This window comes from Panthera tigris, chromosome E3, assembly GCF_018350195.1.
Source record: "Panthera tigris isolate Pti1 chromosome E3, P.tigris_Pti1_mat1.1, whole genome shotgun sequence".
Lineage (NCBI taxonomy): Eukaryota > Metazoa > Chordata > Mammalia > Carnivora > Felidae > Panthera > Panthera tigris.
In genome coordinates, this window is record NC_056675.1 from 19382061 (window position 1) to 19407129 (window position 25069).

Here is a 25069-nt window from a genome sequence, read left to right on the forward strand (position 1 = left end):
GCCCCTCCAATCGGGTGCCGGGCTCCTTGGGGGCGTCCCTTCTCTCCGGGTCCCCCGCCCGCGCCCGGCTTGGGGCGCCCCCTCTCCCTGCTTAGGGCGGGCGCCGGAACAGTGTCGCCGGCCGCCTGCAGGTGTCTCCCCACGGAGGGGCGCGCGTCCCTGCGCCGTGGCCGCTGCCAGGCTCCGGCGGCTCCTCGCCGAGGTGCACTCGCGCTCCGGGCTCCGGGCGCGCCGGAGCCGCTCGGCCGCTGCCGCCCGCCCCCCGCGCCCCCCGCGCTCCCCGCGCCGCGCCCTCACCCCGGGGCGGGGGAGGGCATGGGCCCGCGCGGCGTCCTCCGCCGCCGATCCAAGGCGCCCGAGCCCCGGGGCGCGGCGGGCAGCGGCCGCTGACGCGGGGCGCCGGCTGCCAACTTCGCGCGCGGAGCTCCCCGGCGGCGCGGGCGGCATGAAGACGAGCCGCCGCGGCCGAGCGCTCCTGGCCGTGGCCCTGAACCTGCTGGCGCTGCTCTTCGCTACCACCGCCTTCCTCACCACGCACTGGTGCCAGGGCACGCAGCGGGTCCCCAAGCCCGGCTGCGGCCAGGGCGGGCGCGCCAACTGCCCCAACTCGGGCGCCAACGCCACGGCCAACGGCACCGCCGCCCCCGCCGCCGCCGCCGCCGCCGCCGCCGCCGCCGGGAACGGCCCCCCTGGCGGCGCGCTCTACAGCTGGGAGACGGGCGACGACCGCTTCCTCTTCAGGAATTTCCACACCGGCATCTGGTACTCGTGCGAGGAGGAGCTCGGCGGGCTCGGTGAGTGAGCGGCGGCGCCGGCGGCTCGGCTCCCGGCCCCCCTCCCGGGGCTTGCGCGGCCCCCCGCGGCCCGAGCCCCAGCCCCGCGCGCTCCCTCCCCGCGGCCGGGCGAGGGGCCCCGCGCTCGGCAGGGCTCGGCTGCACGCCCGGGGGGCGGGGAGCGCGCGGGGGCGGGCCCGGGGGGCGGGTGGAGGGGGGCGTCCGGGACGCGCCGCCGACCCCGGGGCTCCCCGCGCGGCCGCTGCCCTTTCCGAGCGCGCCGGGCGCCTTTGGGGACGTCGCCGCGCCCTGGGGAGGCGCGTCTCCCGGGGACCTAGCGCGGTGGCCGGTCGGCGGGGCGCGCGTTCCCCTCCGCGCCAGAAGTCGTCTCCGGGCGCGCCCCCTCCCCCGCCTTCGTTCGCGGGGCACCGGCCGCCCCCTCCCGGCCCGGCCCGCCGCGGGGAGGGCGCACCGACTGCTGCCGTGAGCCCCCCACTCCCCGCGGATCCCCGGAGCCGGGAGCCGACGGGGTCGTTCTCCCAGACGGGGCTCGGGAAGCACGAGAGTCGGGGGGTGGGGGGGGGGACGGGAGGAGCCCGGTGGGTTCCCGGCGGGGAGCCCCCTTGGTGTTCTGGCCCCCCTGCCCCCGCCCGGGAGAGGATGCGACGGGAGGGGGGCGAGGCGGCGGGAAAGCGGGACGGCTCCGATCAGAACTGGGGGGGGGGAGGGGGTGACTTTTCAGAAGGCAGATCAAAGTGCTCCCTTTGCCCCGCACCGCACCTCTTCCCGGGTCCGCCCGGGGCAGCCAGGTCGGAGGGAGTGCCCCTGAGACCCGCCGTGAGGCTGTGTGTGTGTGTGGGGGGGGGGGGGGGTGCTTGGCCACACCAGCGGGTACCTCCCAGACCATGTTGCTCTAAGTCTGGGCGTGGGGACCGTCTGGAGTGACTTGACCTCTTTCCCCAAGGTGAAAAGTGTGTGCATACACAGCCCTTGCGTGCGGACGGTGTATGTGTGCGCTCAGATGTAGATGGGGTGGGCGACGGCGGAGTTTGCCCCAATCAGCCATTGGCCTGACTGGTTGTCTTAAAGGACAGAGAGAAGGTGTCAGATCAGCCCGAAGAGGCTGCTCCCTCCGCCTGGAATCCCCTTCCCCAGTCTCCCCTGCTGGCTGCTTCCCAGTTCCGGGGGGGATTTCCTGCCCCTTCCCAGGCAGGGTCTCGTGGAGGGGAGGCCTCCCCACCCCCTTTGGAGGCAGGGTCTTCCTGACTGCCTCTCATCACCACCTTTATCTCCTTCGTCGCGCTTGGCACAACCTGAAAACGTCCAGAGGCTGCCTCTGGTCACTAGCTGCCCGTCCCCTGTCTCCACAGGATGTCACTGTGAGGGCAGGGCCTGGGCTGCCTGGTTCACCGTCATCCCCAGCTTCTGGGCGGTGTCCTGGTGCATAGTAGGCCATCAATATGTCTCTGCGGGGTTAACATTGGATGAGACCCTGGAAGGGTAAACCAGAGGCTTCCTGGGGGTGCCGCCTGCTCTGCCCTGCCTCCGGGGGTGCCCCGCTGAACTTTTCTGTGACCACCTGCGTGGACCTAGCTGTTTGCCAGACGCTCGCTGTTTGTTTTGCTTTCCGACAGTCCGACCCTGACCTCTTCCACGGAGGCCTCGCAATGCCTTGTCCTGGGGGAACATCTGCGCCTTTTGGGGTGAACCCCGCTTGTCACCTCGGCCTGCCACCAAGTTTCTCCTTTGTGCAGAAACACAGCCTCCTTGTGCCTTCTCTGTGCACGTACTTAAAGATACCACGCTGTGTCTCTGGAGTTGTCCGGCCCCCGCCTCCGCGGGGTGTCCTGGCCCTCGGTGGCCAGCTGAGCCTCTTCCCTGAGGTCTCCCCTGGCCTCTCTCTGAAGGTCACAGCCCCCCCGCTTGTCGTTACTTCCCTGTGTCTTTCATCCAGGGCTTGACACAGGATGTTGAAGCCCGAGCAGCTTTAAAAATTATTAGTTGAGCAACATTTAAAGCCGTGTTAGCTTGCATTTATCGAGCCCTTCAAGTACACCAGGCACTGTGGAAGCTTCTCACCTGCCGGATCTTGTTGACTCCTTGCCAGCACCTTTTAGGGGGCCCACTTTTCAGATGAGGAATTGGGGGTTCGGAGAGTTTTTTGTTTTTTTTTTTTGTCCAGGCGCCCCAGCTGGCGAGGGGGTCTGGATGGCCTTCTCTGGGGCAGAAAGAGATCAGGGCGAAGCGATAAGGGAAGAGAATGATACAGTTGGGGGGTCCGAGACAGGCATCATTTGAGGGGGGGGGGCCACTCAGCCTAAGACCTTCATCCCCAGTCCTCTGTTTATAAACACATGGGTGGTTCGTTTGTTGGGTCAACAAAACAAACCCACAGTTTTCTCTTTTCTCTTGATCGCTGTTGGCTAGAGATCTCCCCTCCCAGAAAATCACCATTTTCCTCCCCGAGAGCTCAGAAAATAGTTATCAGCCTGTCAGCGCCGCCGGTGAGAAATTTGGGAGGTCTGAGCCCGCTTGGATGGTTTCCCCAAATCCCGCCTCTCCACCTCTGTGGTCTTGAAAGGATGTCAGGAAGTACCTGGCCTCAAACTTTTGTTGCTATGACAACCTTTCCTCTGCGTTCGGTGACCATTTTTTAATCTGCTTTTTGCTCGAAGAGGAAGAAAGCGTCCAAAAGCCCCCCCCCCAACAAAATCCTGCCCCCCTCCCCCCCCCCCACCCCCGAGGCATCGCCTTGAGGACTGTCTTCCTTCCCTCCTGCCCCAAACTATGGGGAAGGCCTTCTTTTCCTTCCCAGCATTTTTACGTTTCCCCCAGTGAAAACACCAACCACAAAACCCTGACCTCTCCATGAGAGGCAGCTGCGAACTGCTCCTTCGTCTCCAACGCCTGTTCGATCATTTCTTTCTGTGCCCAGAAAAGCCTCTCCCCACTCTGGGCAGCCACAGGGAAATCTAATAAGCCCTTTTACCCACATGAAAAAAAAATCCACCGCGTTCACAAAGAAGACTGCAGCCTGTCCTAAACAGACACAATTTCACCAGACTGGGCACAAAGAAAGCTTTTCTCCGTCCAAGAAGGAGCATCGACCTCCTTCAACAAACAGAAAGGGAGCGTGGCCTTGACACAGAATTACCCCGAGCCCTTCACGCCAATTGGTTTTCTCCTCTGGAATCGATGCTCAGAAGGGCTGGGTGGTTGCCGTTGGAGGCGTTCTGGGGGGGTGGGGGCAGCGGAGTAAAGGCCTGGAAAAGCAATAGTGACTAGGGGAAGGGAGATGGGCTGGCGGGGAGTGTGGTTGTGCCAGCAGGGAGAGCACAGGTGAGGCTGGACTTCGTCAGGCCCGTGCTTGAACCTGAGGAAGTAGGTGACTCAGAAGACCAATGGGGCGGCCGGCCAGGATGCCTGGAGGGAGGTGGGCCAGAGAGAGGGAGGGACAGGCGGAGGATGCTGTTGTTCGCCTCTAGACCCACTCTGTCCCCTGGGATGGGTGGACAAATGCCCATTCTCTTTTGTGAAAGATGGAAGTTTCTCGAGTTTCCTGTTAGCAGTGTGGTTTGGGCAAGAGCCTCAGTTTGCTGCCCTGCAGACTGGGGATCCGGGCAGGTAGCGCTTGTTGGAGGCGGGGGTGTTCGGTGAAATAGCGCGGGGGAGGTGCTGTGTGAGTGCCCCTTGCCACCTCCGGAGTGCCGTCACCCCGTCTGAGCCCCCGCGTCTCTCCCGTGGACTGCTGCAGCCGTCGCCCTGCTTCCCCCGTTGACCCCCCTCGGCCCTCAGTCTGCTCTCCCCCCAGCCCCAGAGTAACCGCCAGATCCTCACCCACCTTCGTGCGGCCCCCTCCGGCAGCTCCACTCTCACTTAGAGTCAAAGCCGCGTCCTCCCGTGGCCCGTCCCCGGCCGTGCTACTTCTCTGGGTTCTTCTCCTGCTCCCCACCCCCAATCGTGGTCACACCCGCCCTCAAAACCAGGCACACTCAGGCCCTTTGCGCGGGTCCTTCCCTCTGCCTGAAATGCTTGTCCCCTAGATGGCCGCAAGACTAGTTCTGGAAACTTCTTCAAGTCAGTGCTGAGCTCGCTCTGAGCCCCCAGTGCAAAATCGATCTCCCCCACCCGTTTCCTGCTTGAGTTTTCCTCTAGCCCTCGCCACCGACTCCTCCTCAGTGGTGCCCACCAGCTCCAAGAAGTTGGCGGTTGAGTTTCTCTGCATCGTTCACCGCGGGTCCCTTAGTGCTCAGAACACTGGCAGGTGCTCAGCAAACATTTGTGGGGTGAATGCTGGCGATTGTTACGGCTGCTGTTCTTTCTTCGGCTCTAAGTGTCTTCTTACCCTGCAGTGAGTCAGGGGGCCAACCGGGGACCCCTTCCCTTTCACTGAGGTGCCCACGACACGCAGCACCCCCCGCCCCTTTACACACCCCAGTGCGTGTGGGGCGAGGCCATTCTTACTCAGGAGGAGAAAGCCCTTAGCTGACCTTCTACGCCTTTCTTGCTTCCCCTTTTCTACAGAAACCCCAGCCCTTCTGCCTGCTCCCTTCAGTTATGTCGCTGCCTCCTTCACGAGTATGAGCACAGACATGATGCCCCCCCAAGAGCGGGCTTCTAGTGCTGGGAGTGCGTTGGAGTAACAGGTGGATGGGCTTTGTGTTAGGACCGTCCGATGGGCGAAGATATGGACTTTGAAAGGTCCCATAGACCAGTGTCATTTCCTTGTATTTCCATAACAGCTTGATGACAACCTAGTGCCAGGGTTACACCTACTTTCTGGGGCACAGAGAGATGAGGTGACTTGCTCAAGGTCACGCAGCTACCAGAGCTGGGATGTGCACCCAGCCAGAAGGTTCTAGAACCTGGCTTTCGCCCAGAAAGCATTGCCCGGGGAGTCATAAGCCCCAGGTTTGAGTCCAGACCCCGAGGTCACTCCAGTGCTGAGTGACCTTGGATAAGTCACACTCCCTCACTCTCTGGTCTTTTCTTCCCTCAAGCGTGAGATGACGGGTTTTTTGTGTTTTTGTTTTCTTCTTGTTTGGTCTGGCTGGTAACATCCATCAAGGGCAACAGAACACCTCTTGATGACAGGCTTCGGGGACAGACAGTCGGGCTCCAGCCCCTGCACCATGACTCGCCTGCTACGTGGCCTTGGTTAGGGGTTCGCCTTCGTTGGGCCTCAGTTTCCTTGGCTGGGACACAGGGATTATAATAGCTGCCTCACTCTAGCCCTGCTGGAGTTGAAGCCCATAACGCGGGCCCAGCAAGCACTCAATAACCACGCTGGCTGTGATCGACCCCGTGGCAGAGGCTGCCGACCCATGGCCCGCGGGTCCCATCTGAACTGTCCATCTGTTTTGTTTGGCCCTGCAGTGTTTACAGTCTCTGAATGAGTTGCCAACGTTTGAAAATTGAGACGCTTCACAGAAACATCTGGATTTATGGCTTTCCTCAAAAGCCTGGCAGGTCTGTGAACAAGGGCCCGGGGGTCCTAAGGCAGTGGGAGCTGCCCCTTCCGGGGGGGGGTGCCATGGGCCACCCCCCACCCCATCCACCTCCTCCCCGGGGACACGACTCGCCACCTTCCAGGGCTCAGGCCCCAGGCCTGGGGTTCCTCCTCGGAGCCTCGGTTCTCACATCCCCGTCTCGTCCACTGGTGGCTTCTGCCAGCTCTTCATTCAGAATCCAGCCCCTGCTGATCAGGACCTGTGGCCCGTGCCCTGGCTCCCCTCCCCTGGACTAGGCCAGTAGCCCCTCCCCGGGCTCTCTGCTTCTGCCCCCTCGGCCCTCTGCTTTCCACCCAGGAGTGAAGCCGCAAGTCAGATCACCTCCCCACTCTGGGCAGGGCCCTCCTGTGCAGTGGGTCTCACTCAGATTCAGGGCCAACGACTTCCAGGGCCTGAGGCTGGCCGTGATGTACCCACATCGCCTCTCTGACTCCACCCTCTTTCTCCTCTGCCTCACCGCAACAGCCTCTTTGCTGGCCCTTGAACAGGCCAACACCCTCCTGCCCCAGGGCCTTTGTACTTGCTGTTCCTGCCACCTGCGGACTCTTTCTCCCAGATGGACGCAGGGCTCCCTCCCTTCTCAGGTGGGTCTGGGCCCAAATGGCCTCTTTCCCACAGGGCCTTCCCTGACCACGCCCTCTCAATCTGCGACCTCCCCGCCCCCTGCTCTTTCCTCCCACCTTATTCCCCCCCATTGCTGTCATTGCTGTTTTGCCCACTACATAGCACACTCACTTATCTTCTTTATTATCTCTCTCCCCTGCTCACATGCCAGCTCCACGGAGGCAGGACTTGGTCCCTTTCACAGAACGCCACATTCTGGGACTGAGACGAACCGGCCCTTAGTAAGGGATCAATGACTATGTGCTGAATGCATTTGGGATTCTAGGAACTTCTCTGAGCTGCTGTGTGCAGCGAGGGGCCCAGTGCTCTGTACCTGTCATTCCCACGGACTTGTCAGACACTCTTTCTTCACCACCCCCTCTTCTGTTCTGCTCCTGGGAAACAGTGCTCCGTGGGGCCCCGTGAGGAGCCGGAGGGGCTCAGTGTGGTCATCGCCCCTGTTTGAATTCCAGGGCACCAGGTTCAGAACCATCTTTCGGGGATGCTAAGACCTCGGGCCTCTGTGTTCCCTGCAGGACCCTGGCGGTTAAGCTCTTCTGGTATCAGGTGACCGAAACTGACGCAAGCCCGGTGTGAAAAAGGCGGGTTTCGTAGGGGCTGCTGCCCCCTGCATTGTCCAGGCGGAGATGCAACCACCAGGCCTGGCAGGTCAGGGCCAGGGCCACCAGGCTCCTGGAGGCTGGAGTTGATGGGTCCTCCCACCGGCAAAAATCCCGCAGGGGCCAACCCAGAAACCCAGGAGTGCCATAGAGGAAGTGGCGGGGGCTGTGGGGAGCTGGGGGCATCTCCCTCGGCTACAGGGGCAGCTGCTGAGCCCCAGATGACCATTCTCGTTGCAGGGTGGGGGCCCGCGTGGGGCCCCGTTGTCCATTTTGTCAAAACTCCCGGTTTTTATAGGAGATCTCTGGATTGCTAAAATTTGGGAACCGATTCAAGTAAAAAGAAGAGGCCTGTGCTGTGGACCCCAAAGCAACCCCTTCTGAGGGGGCGAGGAAACTCTCCTCTCGCCAGTTGGCGATTCTAGATCAGAGCTCTGCCAGTGACATGATTCGATTCCATGCCTGTTGGTTCTCGGTCCTGAGGATCTGACCGGACGGCGTGGTGCAGGTGGCCGAGGCTGGTCCAGTCTTCCAGTCTGCTGTGTGCTGGGAGGGGAGTGTAGGAAACACAGCCAGTCCTGTGGGGCAGGGGAACCAGAACTTGGGGCCAGGGGAACGGATGGGGCTTGGGCAGACATTCCAAGGGGAGTGAACTCTGTTGGCCAGGAATCCTCGAGTCACTGCAAGCAAGAGAAACTCATTTGAAATGGTCGTAAGCAAAACAAGGGAACTATGGTCTCTTTTTCTTAGATACTGAATTTTTTTTTTTTTTTAAATCTCTACACCAGACATGGGGCTCAAACTCACAACCCTGAGATCAAGAGTCACATGCTCTACCAACTGAACCAGCCAGGCGCCCCTGTGATCCCTCTTAATAGAAAGTCTCGTGGGGCTCCTGGGTGGCTCAGTCGGTTGAGCGTCCGACTTCGGCTCAGGTCATGATCTCGCGGTCCGTGAGTTCCAGCCCCGCGTCGGGCTCTGTGCTGATGGCTCAGAGCCTGGAGCCTGTTTCGGATTCTGTGCCTCCCTCTCTCTCTGACCTTCCCCCGTTCATGTTCTGTCTCTCTCTGTCTCAAAAATAAATAAACGTCAAAAAAAAAAAATAGAAAGTCTCGTAAGAAGATCTCAAGTCCGTAGCGTGGCTGGGTCAAGCAGGGTTGTTGAGAATTTGTGTCTTTCCAGCACTCGGCTCCGCCCTCCTCTGGGTTAGCTTCATTCTCAGGCTGACTCTCCTGAAAGCTTTGAGTTTACTTAACCTCTTGTCCTTCCAGGAACTTCCGTGGAAAAGTCCCTCCCGAACAGAACTCCCAGAACTGGTTCTCAGAGGACCAACTGGGTTATGTCCCCACCCCTGAACCAATCAGAGTGGCCCAAGGGGTTGGACTGTGTGGGTTGGCCAGGCCTTGGTCCCTCCACTCTCACCCTTAGTCACGTGGTCACACCCCTGGGGCGGGAGAGGAGGACAGCTTTGCTTAAACCACGTGCTCTGAGAGTGAGAGAGGTGTGTAGCTGTTAGCTCTTGCTACGTAACGCTGCGTAACAACAAGGGCCACACCTCAGCCACATACAGCTGCAGGCACTTGGCTCAGCTCGAGTCTGCAGCTCAGCGATTTTGGCTGGGCTGGGCTGGGCTCACTGCTGCGCGGTGGTTTGGCTGTGGGCTCGGATGATGGGGGCCACTGGGCCTCTCATCCTTCACCAGGCTCGCTGGGGCGCATTCTCGCGGTCGAGTCCGAGACGTGAAAGCTGGAGCCAGCCACACCGCGGGAGTGCCTTTCAAGCCTCTGCACCCATCGCGTGTGCTTGCTTACATCCCATTGGCCAAAGCCGGTCACCAGGCTGAGCCCGGAGTCGGTGTGTGGGGGGCGCTGCTGAGTCGTGACGGCCAAGGGCACGGACACGCGGAAGGGTGACGCGTTGGGGCCATGAAAGCGATCACTGTTGCACAGACGTTCCTCAGACTCGGGGGGCTGGCCCTAGGGAAAGGGGCGGTGGATGCCGGTCAGGTGAGAACAGAGATGCCCCTCCTCACACGCTTACGCAGCAAGGGTACATCTGGGAACCCAGAGAGTCTGTGGCTGTGCCCTTCATGCCTGGCCTCATTCTTTTAGCCAAGACGCTGTAGCTGTGCTTGAGTTCAGAGGTCCTTCTCCTTCCTTTCTTTTGACGTTTATTTATTTTTGAGCAGGGGGAGGGGCAGAGAGAGCAAGACAGAAGATCCCAAACAGGCTCCGGGCTGACAGCACACAGCCCGATGCGGGGCTCGAACTCACAAACTGTGAGATCGTGACCTGAGCTGAAATCGAGAGTCAGGTGCTCAACGGACTGAGCCACCCACGCGCCCTGAGTTCAGAGGTTCTTAAATGTTTGGGGCTCTGGGGCTCCAGAAACCACGTGCCTGCATCCCAGAGAGAGGCATCCCCTAAACACACCCCTTGGTCCGTCCCCTGAGACCCGTCCCTCTGATTCACCTGGTGTCCCCCAACTTTGCTATGCCCCAGTTTCTTCTAGGGAACCTGTTAAAATGCAGGCACCCAGGGTCTCGCCCTTGGACTTTTTGCTTCGTGGGTCCGGGAATCTGTACTTCTAACCAGCTCCCCAGGGGTTTTGGAAGCATGGTGGGCGTGGGCACCCGTGTTCCGAGTCAGCCCTGTCATTTAGCATCTGGGACTGAGGCAGGCCTGGCACTGGCTTCTGCAGAGTGTGGGGCGGGGCCGGCCCCCAGCTCTCTTATCTTCCGGGACCACCTTCCCCTCACCCTGCTCTGGCCCGCTGCCCCCCTGCATTTCTGGCCGCTCCAAGCTGATTTCCCACCTCACCTGGAAGTCTCTTCCTCTGTATCTCTAGGTCTCTGCTCTGCCCGCAGGCCTTCATCAAGCCCCGGCCCTGGCTGCTGTCTCGTCCCGAGGCTTCTTCTCTTCATCGCTGAGATGACCTTTTCGTTTATTTCTGTGCGTCTCTGCGATGTGTGTGTCCCATCCTAAAGTGAGCACCTCAGAGCAGATCAGAGACAGTGCTCAGCTTCCCACTGCGGTGTCCCAGGAGCAGATCGCAGCCGTCCTGAGGACGCGGCAAAATCCCTTTGGATCGGAGAGCTGACACCCAGTGTCTCACCGCCCCGGGAATGTGTGCGCTGCCTTGGAAGCGCTCAAACCAAAACGGATCACTGAGGGCTGCCGGGAGGGCCAGGCTGTGTGTGAGTCAGGGGGAGCGGAGGCGGCCAGACCGCCCTCTCCGCCCGTGGGGAGCGCCCATGGCTCCCCAGGCCTGTCCTGTGGTTTGGGTGGGGACACTGGTGGAGACAGTGGTTTAGAACGCGGCAAGCAGGGGTTTTTCCTCTTCCGAGTTTTCAGAGGAAGCATGGTCCTCAGTTTCTGCTTCTGAAAAGTGGGGCTAATGATGGTACCAAGCTCTGGGATTGGTTCCTTCCAGGGATTCCTGGTTGATATTGACTCGGTATCTCTGACCCCAAACAGTCCCTCGGCTCCAAAAACAGGGGAGCTGAACCGTAGAATTGGATGGCGATGCTGGCGACGTGTGGAAGGTGGCCTGGCCCCAAGCTGCCCAGACTGTTTGGATAAGTTGGTTATAGGATGTAGGGCCTGCCCCCTTCCCTGCTGGTGGGGTCCCGAGGGCCGCGTCTGCGCTCCAGCCTCAGGGAGCAGAGCTGGGGGGGACGGCCCGTGGCTGTGGGGGCCTTGTCCTGTGTCCCAGCCTTCCAGGGAGTGGGTCCACGGTGACACTGGACCGGGATGGCGACAGGAAGGTAGAGTGGGGTGGAGAGAGGCAGAGCGAGACAAAGGGACACAGAGGGAGAGAGACACGGACCCGGGGACATGCACAGATGCACACGCAGACACAGACACGCATGCACAAACCCACGTGACAAGGGGGGAGCGGGCCTGAGGAGCCGCAGGGGAGAGGCCGAGGGGAGCCTGAGACAGCCCGGGGAGGCAGGAAGGGGCCCATGTGGCCCTTTCTCTGCTCTTTTCCCGGAGCCCCGGAATGTGCGGCTCTGCCTGGGGCGGCCCTTCCAGGCCTTCCGCCCTTGGCCCTGGGCGCTTGGGGAAGGCAAGGCAGCCGGGCCAGACCCTCACCCACTCTCCCTCCTTCCCCTGCCCGTGTCCTATTGGTGGTAGTGGGCAGCTTGGTGTTGGGGGGCTTCAGCTCATCCTGGCTCCCCGGGCCTCTCCAAACTGTCCCGTTATTTTTATCAGTCGTTCACAGTCTAGGAAACTCAGGATGTGGGAGGCGGCTTCTCAGCAAGCCAGCTGGATCTGTGCCCTGTCGCCTGTGGGACACACTTGTGGATCCTGCACTCCCCTCTGTCCGTGTCCATTTGTCCTTCCTTCTCCCCGGGGCCTCTCTCCACCTTGCGCTCTTTGCTGGGGGGGTCCAGTTCTGGAAAAGGGGAGGGAGAGGCTTAACTCCCTGCTCCTGTCTGTCCCCTGCCCCCCCCCCCAGCTGCCAGACTTGTCCCCCCCCTGCACCCCCCTCCTTGCCTCGTGAGAGCTCTTCTGGGTGGTTCTGGAAGAAGCACAGAGGTAGAGAGACCCTCCCCAGAGCACAGTTGGGAGGGGTGGACACAAGTCTCGCCGTCACCCCTCGGCAGATGCCTCCACTTGGAGGTTTGAAGGGAACGAACAAACCCCAAACCAACCACTTGCTTTCCTGCCCTCACCAGCAGGGGGCGGGCTGGGTCATGCTGTCATAACCACCTGCAAATCTGGGAAGGTTCAAACAACCTGGGGTGGGGGGCGGGCTGTGTGTTTCACGCTGTCCTCATCGGGGACCCAGATAAAAGAGGCTCCCAGAGAGGGGGATGGGTTTCTGCCTCGAAATGGCACCTGCCATTTGGTCAAAGCAAATCCCATGGTCACATCTAATATCCTCGGGGGGCTGGAGGATTGCAGTCTTATCATAGGCCTAGGAAGTGGGGAGCCAGGAAGATTGGTGGCCGCAGGAATGGCTACTGCACCCTCACCCTGCCCTTCTCAGCCCCATCTCAACAAATGACCACACACACACACACACACACACACGTTCAATCGATCGGCAAATCCTATTGGCTTCTTTTAAAAACACATCCAGAGTCCAGCCATTTCTTGCCCTCTCTCTGCCATCATGACTGAGCCAACACCATCCCTCACCTGGATGACTCCAGAACCCCCTTCACTGGTCTTCCGGCCTCTCCTTGTCCCCCATAGTCTGCTGAGGGGGCCTGTGCACCTTGGATGACGTCCTTCCAATGGCCTCATCTCACTTGGGTAAAGCCAAAGGGCTCCTAGCGGTTGCAGAACCTGACATGAGTTGTTCCTATTGTCCTGCTACATTCTCTTTCGGGCTTTGGCACAAACACTCCCCAGGCATGCCTCTGCCTCAGGGCCTTTGCACTTACAGTTTCTTCAGTCTGAGCACTCTTTCCCAGATTCCCACTCCCTCGCTTTAATAAGATGTCCCCTTTTGTGTGATCACCCCCACTGTGACCCCCACTCCCAGAACCCCCTCTTCTACCACTCAGCTTAATTTGTTTTTCATAACACTTCTCCCCGCTGACACTCACTGATATCAAATGCCCCAGTGACATGCGGCCCCGGCTCTGAGAATCACGAGCTACCTTGACTCTGTTTTATGGACAAGGACACTCAGTCTCTGCGGGGAAAGGACCTCCTTGACACCACGGCCCACCACTTGCAGAGCTGGCGCCGGGACCCAGGCTTTTCCCCTTGGCCCTGGCTTCCAGGTGCTGGTCCTCAATTATCCCTTAAAGATCCGCAGACCTGGACCTTCCGCGTCATGACCTCTGTTCCATTTGTCAGAAGGACGGTTATTTAAAAATAGCCCTTCCCCGGCCCCCCAGAAGGCACATTTCCTGGGGTGGGTAGGAAGTGAACAGTTGGCATTAGTCTGAAGGAAGCCTCATGCTTTCACTGACTTTTGTGAGCACCTAGTACATGCTACATTTTGTCTATCATTGCAGGGGAGATAGCAGGTAACAAGATAGAGGCAGCTTTTAATCTCCTGGAGATCACATTCTAGGGCAGAAAGACCGACGAGAGGTTGTGTGTACATTTGTGCATTGTACTGAGGATGGCTGAGCCCCTACTAAGGCCACTGCCTTCGCTAAACAAAGGCCTTGTCTTCACAGAGCTGACATCTGAAGCGGGATAGACCATAAGAATGGGTTTATTGGTGATCCCGGCTCATGTGGCCCCAGATTGAGGCCAGAATGACCCTGGGACTCAGAAAACAAGTGGATTCCCTGTGGGAGTGAAGGCTGATGGGAGCGAAGGCTGATGGGAGCAAAGGCTGATGGGAGCGAAGGCTGACGGGAGCAAAGGCTGATGGGTTTGAAGGCTGATGGGAGCGAAGGCTGATGGGTGCAAAGGCTGATGGGTTTGAAGGCTGATGGGAGCGAAGGCTGATGGGAGCAAAGGCTGATGGGAGCGAAGGCTGATGGGAGCAAAGGCTGATGGGTTTGAAGGCTGATGGGAGCGAAGGCTGATGGGTGCAAAGGCTGATGGGTGCGAAGGCTGATGGGTTTGAAGGCTGATGGGTGCAAAGGCTGATGGGTTTGAAGGCTGATGGGAGCGAAGGCTGATGGGTGCAAAGGCTGATGGGTGCAAAGGCTGATGGGAGCGAAGGCTGATGGGTGCAAAGGCTGATGGGTGCGAAGGCTGATGGGAGCGAAGGCTGACTTGCTTTTTCCACTTGTGTTCTTGCTTGTGCAAGCCAGACACACCTCTGTGACTTTTCAAACCTGCTTCCCTCTAAAGGTGGTGGAGTAGAATTTTGAGACCCATGGTCATCTTTCCATACATGAACCCTCCCCGGCCATGTTGTTCTGGACCTTGAAGTATTTTCTGGGATAGTTCTCCCCGTCTTCAAAGATTTATTCTCCTTTGTAAGATGAGATTATTTGGAAGGATTTTCTGGAAGGTTTCTTGTCTTCTTTGGTCTTCATTCATTTATTATTCATTCACTTATTCATTCAACCCATTTACTGAGGTCTTCCTCTGCTAGGCACCAGGAATACTTGGCGAATGTGGTGAATAAGGTCGTTGCTCACAAGGAGCTCACATCCCAGTGGAGAGAGAGAAAATAGGTCAGTTAATAAAATAATAATAGATAATCCAGTTATTCCGTATAGACATAAGTGCTATGAAATAGAATCGTGCGGTGGCACTTGAAGGTGGTGTTTTTTTCTTTTATTTTTTAAGTAGGCTCTACTTCCAATGCCCATGACCATGAGATCAAGACCTGAGCTGAGATCAAGAGTTGGACTCTCAACTGAATGAGCCACCCAGACGCCCCAAGGGTGGAGTTTCTGATGGGGTGTCATGGAAACTTCTATTTGAAGTGAGACCTGGATGACCAGAGGGAGGGAGCAGTCTGGGGGCGAGTAGCATTCTGGGCAGAATTAGTCTGTCCTTAGTAATGGGTCACCTCAGTTTTCTTTTCTTTTTCTTTTTATTTATTTATTTAAAAAATTTTTAAGTTTTATTTATTTGAGAAAGAGAGAGAGAGAGAGCACACAAGAGAGCACACAAACAGGGGAGGGACAGAGACAAGGAGAGACAGAATCCTAAGCAGGCTTCTTGCTGTCAACCCAGAGCCCAATTTGGGGCTTGAATTCATGAACCGTGAGATCATGATCTGAGCCAAGACCAAGAGTCTGATGCTTAACTCACTATGCCACTGATGCACCCCTCTTTTTAAAAAACGTTTACTTATTTTTGAGAGAGAGAGAGAGAGAGAGAGAGAGAGCGCACAAGTGAGTGGGGAGGGGCAGAGAGAGAGAGGGGGACAGAGGATCCAAAGCGGGCTGTGAGCTGACAGCAGAAAGTCTGATGTGGGGCTTGAACTCAGGAACCATGAGATCATGACCTGAGCTGAAGTCAGATGCTTAACTGACTAAACCACCCAGGCTCCCCTCATCTCAGTTTTCTACTTACCAAGTTAATTTTCTGTGAGTTGCATTTTCTTGGAAAATTATTTATCAAGCGTTTTGAACTTACTTGCATAACTTAGCACAGTATTTCCTTATGATTAAAAGGAAAAGCCTTCCTTTGATTAATTTTCTTTTTGTACTCCTAATCCTGTGTATTTGTGTTTCCTCCCCTTCTCTTATTTTTCTTGCTGGAGTCTGCTGAGTATGATAGGGGCCCTGGTGGAAACTGCTTTTCAGACCCTCCAGAAAATGCAGCCTGGCTTGAAATCTTTACAGGGGATCTGCGCTAAGATGTCACGCTGGAAGCCCTGATAATTTGTTCCCCCTTTTTTCAGCCCAGGTCTTGCTAGGCTGTTTCATGGTCCCTCCCTTCCTCCCCTCCTCCCTGCCCATGGTTAAGAATCCATTCTCCTATATTTATCAATACTGTTTAAGTTTTCAAATATGGTCTGTTTTCCTTTGGCTTAGGTTTTTGAGGTTTGTTAGCGTTTTCAAGTATTTGAGTTGAAAACTTTGTCTCCATAGTTAAAACAAAAAATGGATGCCTTTAATGCTATGAGTTTGCCTCTGAGCCTCACTTTGGCCCTATCTTCTGAATTTTGAAATGCAGTGCTTTCTTTGAAATGATTTTCTAAAAATTCTGAAGTTACAATTTTGTCTCTAACAGTTCTGAAACTTCAGAATAATCCAAGTATAATCCAAGAATAGTTTAGTACAGCATTAAAAGGTTCCCAGTGCTTTGACTTACTTGCTTAAATTTTTGGCATCAATTTCTAGTTTTACTGAATGATAGAGAAAGTGGCCTGTGAAATTTCTGCTTCATATTTAAAAAATTTTTCTTTGGTAAATGTTTTGGTAAATGTCCCTGAAAAAAAAAAAAAAACCAAAACAGGGCCGTTCCCTGTGTGTAGGGTAAAGCAGCTTTATAGATAGTGTTATTCAAGGACTGTCTTGTTTATTTCTCTTGGCTCTCTTGCTCTGTCAAAAGTTGGATAAAGTAGGTCGAAGTCTTTCCCTTCCATAGAATTCTTTCCATTTTTACTTGTGTTTCGGATAGTTTTTGTTTTTATAAAGTTTGATTCTCTGTTATTCATCACAAAACGATTCGTGACAGTTATATTTTCATTGTGAGATTGTGGATTTTATCTTTTGTCAAGATAAAATGACTATTTTCCCCTAGTGAATGCTTTTTTGCTTTGGATTCTAGGTTTTCATATTTTAATATTGCTATCTCAGCTTTGTTTTGTTTGTGTCCTCTTGATGTGTCTCTTTCCAGCCTTTTCATTTTAACCTCCCATGTCTTTCTGTTAGGTGCATATCTGACAAGAGCAATATGGTTAGATTCTGTCTTCTGGACAACTGGAGCATCTTAACTGAATAACATTTATAAACACATTTGATCTCATTTCTCTTTTTTTGTTGAATGCTTCCAATTTTTTAGTCCTTTTTCTTCATCTTTTCCTATACGGGTTAGGTTTTGTTTCTTTTTCTTTACTAATGATTTACAAATATATGCATGCTACTGTTAATTCCGTTTTTAATACTTGGACTCCTATTTCTCTGATAATGATGCAGAGTGATATAACATATAGTGCCTTTTTTTGAAATCTGCTTTTCACTTGTATTTGTAACAACAATTGCAGTGTGGTCCTTTGCTGACCTGGTTTCAGTGCTAATTACAAGTCCCTTTAGTTTACCTTTCCCTATGTTTTTGTTCATATGTTGGGTGGATTTGAATGCGAGGTATGACAGCCACCAATGGTGTGCTGGGTCCTATGCTAGATGCTGGGATATAATCTAGGTAGGTTCCTGCCCTCATGGAACTTCTAGTTGTGTATGTGTGTGCATGTCCATGTGCCCTCATATATGAGTGTGTGTGAATAATACACAAGTAAGCAAACCCAACCCCTCAGAGGAGGGACGTCTAGTTGAGACTTCAAGAATGAGAAGAAGTTAACCATGGGCAGACAGAGGACATGGCACGTGCAGAGCCTCTGTGTAGTGACAGAGCTTGGTGAGCGCGTAGAAGGAAGATGGATGTGGCTGGAGTATAGTGAGCCAGGAAAGTGATGTGGGAAAAGTGGGAGAGGCAGCAGAGACAAGGGCAGAGCTTTGTAGGTTTGGAGGGGTGGGGCTTGGTCCTTAATGCACATGATCTACTTCTTAGCTCTTAAAGAAAACAAGAAAAAACAAACATTAAGAATAGCTTTCCTTGGCCTTTGGATATGGATGATACTATGGCTGGGTATAGAATCCACAGGTTTAAATCTTTTCCCTCAGCATCCTCTGGGCGTCACTCTATGCTTTCTGGCATCTAGTGTTGAGGAAGAGATGCCTAAAGTCAGCCTAATTTTTCCTCTGTAGGCAACACTTTCCTCCCTGAATTCTTGTATAATTTTTTCTTCATTTATCCACAATATAGAGAATTTCATCACGGAATTTATAAATGTTGATTTTTTTAAATTTGCTGGGTAGGTGTTGTGATCGGCTTAAGGAGGCTTGATTTGTATTATTTTTTTCAATTATTTCTACTATGCCATTTGTTCTAAGCTTTGTTTCAAGAAGGCCACTTTTTTTTTATGAGATTGGTTTCTGTTCTCTGACCTCTATGTCTATTATTTTCTTTCTCTCATAATTTTAATGTTCTCCTTGTCTCATTCTTTTGGAATTTACCCTGCTTGGTGTTCCCTGAGATTCCTGGACCTGTGGTTTGGTGTCTGACATTAATATGGGAAATTCTCAGTCATTATTGTTTCAGACATTATTGTTTCCTCTCTCCTTTTTTCCCCTCTTTCCATCACACGTATGTTACAGCTTTTATAGTTGTCCCACTATCCTTGGATATTCTGTACTATCTTTTTTCCTTTCTTCTTTTTCCTTTCTTTTTTCTTTTTTTGCTTTTCAATTTTGGAGGTTTCTGTTGAAATATCCTCAAGCTTAGAGATTCTCTCCTTAGCCATGTCCAGTCTGTTCATCAGCTTATCAAAGGCCTTCCTGGGTGCCTGGGTGGCTCAGTCAGTTGAAAGTCTCACTCTAGATTTCAGCTCAGGTCATGATCCCAGGGTCATGAGATTGAGCCCCATGTCAAGCTCTGTGCTGAGCATGGAGCCTGCTTGGGATTCTCTCTCTCTGTCCCTCTGTCTCCCAGCCTTGTGCTCTCTGTCTCTCTCTCCTTCTCTCTCTCTCTCTCTCTCTCTCAAAAAAAAAAAAAAAACAACCAACCAGGCATTTCTGGGGCATATGGGTGGCTCAGTACGTTAAGCATCCAACTTCAGTTTAGATCATGATCTCACAGTTCATGGGTTTGAACCCCATGTTGAGCTCGGTGCTGACACTGCAGAGCCTGCTATAAATAACTTTTAAAAAGGCATTCCTTATTTCTGTCACAGTGTTTTTGATCTCTGGTGTCTTTTTTTGCTTCTTTGTTAGTTTTTCCATTTATATTGCCATCTATTCTTACATGCTTTCTACTTTATCCATTAAAGCCCTTAACATGTTAATCATAGTTGTTTTCAGTTCTTGGTCTTATAGTCACAACAGCCTTGCCATTTCTGAGTCTGGTTCTGATGCTTGCTCTGTCTCTTCAAATTATGGTTTTGTTTTTGTTTTTGCCTTGAAGTATGCCTTGTAATTGTTTTCCTAATAGTTGGACATGATGTATTGGGTCAAAGGAACTGCTGTAAACAGGCTTTTAGTGGTGGTGAGCTGGGGGGGGGGGAAGACAAGTGTTCTATTGTCCTGTGATTGGGTGTCAGTCTTTTAGTCAGCCTGTGTTCTGGGTTGTGACTGCACATATACTTCTCAGTCCCCTTGTCTGTTAGGTGGAACGGGATAGCTAGAGCAGGCTGGGGTTGGGTATTTGTCTGCCTCCTGGTCAGTTAGGCTCTGATAATACCCCAGCATTAGGGATTGGGATTTGGTTAACTAGTTTTTCTGGAGGGCAAGCCTTGTTAGGAAGTACAGCATGCTCTGGTTTATTTCAAAATAGTTCCTTTCCCACTCCCCCTGCTGGAAGCATGAGAGGATTTTTATCTGATATTCATTGTGAGGACCTGGTAGAGCTTCTGGAGGTAAAACCCACAAAAGTATGGGGGCCCTGATGACCGGATTCCCCTGGAGTTGTCCTCTCTCAGATTTGTCCACACTGAACCTCCAGCAACTCATCAGTTACAGTTCTGGAGTCACACCCTGGGGGGTTCCCTTAGCGGTTTCTGTTCCAGTAGGTTGTAATTCTATCTGGCTGTCTCTCCAGTTTTGGAGGCAGTAGTTTGCCCTGTGACCTCGTTTCTCCTAGGGAACAAGAAGAGTTGTTGGTTGCTCAGATTTTGACTTCTCGTTAGGACAGATCAGTGACTTCCAGGCTTCTTACATGCTGGGCCAGAATCTGAAAGTCCTGTTTTGTATCATTCTTTTGCATTCCAAAATAGTTTATAAAGTTTGTTGTCCAGGTTCTGGTATCTCTGAATGTTCATGAGAGAGGTCTCCACACCCCAAATCCTTCATACTTTTCTACTCTAGTGATCAAGGTGAGACTGTGCTAGACCAGCTCTGAGGGTGCCTTGCTTTCTGTCCCCTGTGCCCCAGCCTGATTCTGCTTGAAGGGTGGGAAATGTGCCTCCACCAGGGCAAGAGAAGGCTTGATGACCTAATTTCAGTTCCAGCTCAGAGGAGCAGAGACACAAAAGAAAGAAAAATTTCTGCCTCTCAAGTTGAGTCTTGTTATGTCCCTGAGTCATGTCGAAACGTCTTCTCTTTGGCAGAGGTTTAAGTGTCTTAAGCTTGGTGTTACTAACACTCTGCCCCTGCCAGTTCAGTTTTCTGCAGGGTTGGGTCTGCCCTTCACTGATTCTCATGGGTATTTCACCCCTGCCTTCGTATCTATGGTACCTTATAGACCTTCCTGTCCTCATATGGCTCCCATTTCACGTGGACTGCCCTCCTGGCAGCTCTCCTCAGTGAAATCTGTTGTCTTACCCTCCAGTTTCCTGAGCCTTGGCTATAGAGTTTTCTTAGGGACACAAATGAGTGTTTTCATGAATTACCCGTGCTTCCTTTAATGAGTGCATTTCAAAGAGGTGCTTCTCTGTTCTATTTTGAGTGTATCATTCCTCTTTTCAGGTTGTAGAATTGTCCTCCAGTGCCCTATGTGTGATTATTTCCCACGTGTTTCCTCATTTTGGGGTATGGAACTGTCTCTCCAGGCCTAGTATTTCCTCATAAGTAGGGTGGGTTTTCTTTGATCTTTTTCGCTTACACCTGGCTGCTGTTAGGTTCCTCCTCACCTATCTTAAGGTCTTAATTGATCCTGATGGCTGGCATTTATATCACTAAGCCAATATCTGTTTTTTTTGGGATTTTTATTTTTATTTATTATTTTTTAAGTTTATTTATTTTTTGAGGGAGAGAGAGTGCACATGAGCAGGGGAGGGTCAGAGAGAGAGGGAGAGAGAGAATCCCAAGCAAGCTCCATGCTGTCAGTGCAGAGCCCAACGTGGGGCTCGAACTCACAGACTGCAAGATTGTGACCCAAGTGGAAATCAAGAGCTCTAGATGCTTAACTGACTGAACCATTCAGGTGCCCCTGGGTTTTTTGGGGGGATTTTTAAAATATTTTGTGACTCTGCTAGCTAGAGGTCAGACTCCTTTGCTCACCTCCTGATGTTTTGAATATGGCGAAGAGGAATTACCTTTCTTAACAGAAACGGTTGATATAAAACTTCACTTCCCAAGGTGCCCCCTTCCTTCATTTCTCTCCATCTTTGCCCAGTTTTCTTTGAAACTCAAGATGTAGTGCACTGTTGCCCTTTCCACTCAGGCTCTCAGCCACGTGCCCTCACTGGGAATTACAGATGCTGGATGGATGGAAGCTGGAGGTGAAAGGTCCTGGTCTCCATGGAAAGTGGCTCATGTGCTACAGAGGGTAGGCCCTGCCTCTACCAGACCCAGCAATGTCACAGATTTAGGGCAGTGGAATCCTTCAGTCCCCTTTCTTGGCTGCAAAGATACATTGATTCATGGACATTCCTTCTTGGTCCAGCAGAGAGCATTGCCAATAGGCCCCATTTCTAGCTTCTCTTGTAACATTTCCCTGCTTTGTGTGTCTCTTTGAGGTTTTGACTGAAAGACGAATAAGAGGGGACAAATCACACATCCCTGGTCTGCCACCAGTCTTAACCTAGAAACCCCCCATTTTTTTATGGGTATAGGTCTTGATAGAGAGGAGGGGAACGTGTGGTAGACATCGCCACTGGATTTGGAATCAAGAAAATATAAGTTGGTACCATGACCCATTTATTCACTCATTCCCGCATTCATCACATGACAATGTACTAAGCTCTGGATTTATGTTAATGTTTTATCAGGTCCTTTATCTTGATAGGTTCTAGAAATAAAAGATGGCTGCCCTTGGGTCCTTGTCCTGGGAGGAATTCCAGCACCAGCTCTGTGTGATCTTGACTAAATGACTCACCCTAGTAGTGCCTCATTTTACTCATCAGTAAAACAACCACAACAGCCCAAATGTCTGAAGGGACGTTGTAAGCTTGAGAGGCTGCAACATACAGGTGAGGTCTCTTCCACGTGCTCGGCCCTGGGGTCCACAAGCACGTTTGCTATGTCTGGATGAAGCACTTGGAATGTAGAGAGAGGGTCTGGGGTGAGGACACTGGTGGGAAAAGAGAGTTTTGTTCGTTCTTCACGGGTTCCAGGAGATGCTGGGCAGGCCAGTCTGGGCAGGGGCCCTGAGTGCCCAGAGGGCCAGAGCTCAGCGGAGCGAAGGTTCTCAGTTCTGGGTGCTGGGAGACATCATCATCTCCTGGGTCCCACCCGACTGAAGGGATTCTCCTTTTTCTTTGCTGGAAAAGTATCCTTGAAATTTCACTCATTCACTCATCAGAAAGTTTTTTGAGTGCGTACTATATGCCAAGTGCTTTTTGTTTTGTTTTGGGGGCTATTTCTTGGTAATGAGGATTTAGTGGCGAAAAAGACAAGGTCTCTATGCTTATCAACTTTTAATACTTTTTTAGGGGGGAGGGTAGTAAAGCAAAAAATAAATAAATAAGATGGTTTCAGAGAGTGAGAAACTCAATGAAAGAAAGGTCAGGGGAGGGAGGCCTCTCTGGGCAGCTGATGTTTTCCCTGAGACTCGTCTGTCAGAAAGGAGCCTCCCAGTGAAGGTCTGGAAAGCTGTCAGGCAGAGGGAGCAAGTGCGCAGTCCCTAAGTGGGCGCGGGGGTCGGGGAAGAGGTGAGTAGGTGATTGTGGAGTGATCCCCACGAGATGGTAGGTTGAGCTGGAAGGGGTGGGCGTAAGGGAGGGTGATGCGCTTGGGACTTATTTTGCAGGAATAGGCAACAGGACTTGATGAGGAGGCCAGCAAAGGAGGGAGAGGTGTCAGGGGTGACCCCTGAGGTTCTGACCCGAGAGACTGGTGGGTGGTGCCATTGGCTGAGAAACCAGGGAGGAGCAGGTTCAAGGGAGAAAATCAGGAATTTCGTTTTGGGGCATATTAAGGGATAGATACTCATGTTGACATCTGACCTGCTGAGGACCAAGGACAGAAGTCCAAACTAGTGTGTGTGTGTGTGTGTGTGTGTGTGTGTGTTCTGCTGAGAGTTTCTCAAAGTTGGCACTGTTGACATTTTAGATTGGATCTTTCTTTGCTGTGGGGGGGGGGGCTGTCCTATGCCTTAAATGTAAGGCATTTAGAAGCCTCCCTGCCATTAGCACCCACCCGAGTGGGTCAAAATAACCATTAAAATGTCTCCAAGCATTGTCAAATGCCCTCTGGGGGCCAAAATCGCTCCTGGCTGAGAACCAACATGAAATCTTCACAGGGATGCTTACGGTTGTCATAGGAAGAAATGGAACACACACAGCACCACCCCCTTCCTCACATCCTGGGGCCAACATCCTTAACGGATCATATTACTTTTTCCTACGAATCTGAGACGCCACATCAGGATCCTTCTTAACGCAACTGACCAATAGTCATCCTCAGTGACTGAGATTGGTAATAAGAGGAAATCCACTTAATCTCCCTGTTCTAGGGTTAAAAAAAAAAAAAGAAACCAGAATGCTCTCTGTGGCCCACACACCGATTTACACTGAACCCTCGACAGCAGTCCTTTTCCATCTGTGCCTCAGTGTCCCTGCATGTCAGCTGAAAGCGAAGCTAACCGCTTTCTATGGATCTGACAGAGCCTTAAGTGGGAGGATCAATGAGATAATCTTGGTAACTCAATTTGAGTTTTTGGAGGCGGGCAGAATATTACAGAAATGCACAGCTGAATCATTATCTCATGGGGTGCTGTGAAGGTGAACCTGTAAATAATTAGAAAACATTTAGCTCTTCTAAAGTGCCAGGTTTAATAATGGGGATAACGAAAAGGAAAGGCTCTCAGAGGTGGGCAGGCAGGTTGGAAGGCCTGGCAACAGGCTGTCAGGCTATATTGTTGGGAGGACAGAGCGGTGCTCAAGGCTACGGTAATCTGTGCGTGATGTTTTGTTCAGGTTCTGCGTAACCATGGACACAGACTCACCCCCCCCTTCTTTCCGTGGAGCTGATTCCACACTCCTGCACTGTGTATACACCATCCATGCCTGGCCCCCTTCCCTCTACCGCGACTCCTTCTGGCTTGGGCAGAAGCGAGGAGTCAGAGAAGGATCTAGACGGGGACAGCATCTTGGAATTTGAATGCCAGCATTGTGGCTTCAAACCCTGCCTCTGCCCCTTCTGGAGTGTGTGATCATGGATAAATCGCTGAGCTTCTAGGAGCCTCCGTCTCCTAATCTGTAAAATGAAGATAAAGTACTTGCCTCCCCTTCCCCAGGGTTATGGGGGAGGGGTGAGGGTCAGACTCCCATCTCAAGGGCAGAAGCGCTCTGTGGGCTCTAAAAGACTCTAGAATGTGGCCGCACTTGCTGTATTGCTAATATGGACCTCAGGAGCCCAGAATTACCGTAATCAAAATCCTTGATTAAAAGCCAACAAACCCAAACCTGCAGCTTGCAGTGTCCTCTCACCCTGGGTCCATGTGTGGCCTCACTGTATTTTATTTATGTGTTTAATAAGGGCCCTTGAGAAGTGAGACCATGACTCTAGCAGTCCTGCAGTGTGGGGCCATGCTGAGTGCCAGATTGGGAAGCTTGCCCGGATGCTTCTCTCGGTTCTGGTCTTGCTGGTTGTGTAACCACAAGTTACTGACCTTCTCTGTGCCTCGGCTCGTCGTCTGTAAGCTGGGATAAAAATGGTACTCACCTCAGTTGTTAGAAGATTAAATGCATTGGTATCAGTACAGCTTTGTAGGACCAGGTCTGGCAACTGAGCCTTTGTTAAGTCAGTCAAGTTTATCAAGCCTGACACTTGATATCCAGTTTCTGAAGAGCTGGTCCCAAAGCTGAGGGCAGGATGGGGGCAAGTGGACAGGTTGTAAGTGCGGGTGGCTGGGGGTTAGAGGTGGTGGTGAGGACCTGTCCTTGGTGCTGATGTGGAGACATTTAATCCATGACCCGCAAGACGGAAGGTGGGGGGGGGGTGGCGGGAGGGACTCAGATCAAACGTGTGACTGTCAGGCAGTTGGGAGAGGTTTCAGGGTCCAGAGCGACAGAGAGA

The 25069-nt window shown here is 53.2% G+C and overlaps 1 protein-coding gene across 5 annotated transcripts in view; it reads left to right on the forward strand.

Annotated features, from left to right (window-relative positions):
* The first annotated feature begins 442 nt into the window (after window positions 1–442).
* Window positions 443–25069, forward strand: part of GSG1L (GSG1 like) — a 207833-nt gene continuing 183206 nt past the window's right edge. For 4 of the 5 annotated variants that reach the window (XR_006212352.1, XM_042971343.1, XM_042971345.1 and 1 more), the window contains exon 1: window positions 443–794. Coding sequence is in view for 4 of the 5 variants with exons in the window: in XM_042971343.1 (XP_042827277.1) it covers window positions 446–794 (349 nt within the window). In the remaining variant the exon portion in view is untranslated. Of the gene's footprint in view, window positions 795–6191; window positions 6243–25069 lie in introns of those variants that run through there. The other variant, XM_042971346.1, reaches the window with a different exon arrangement.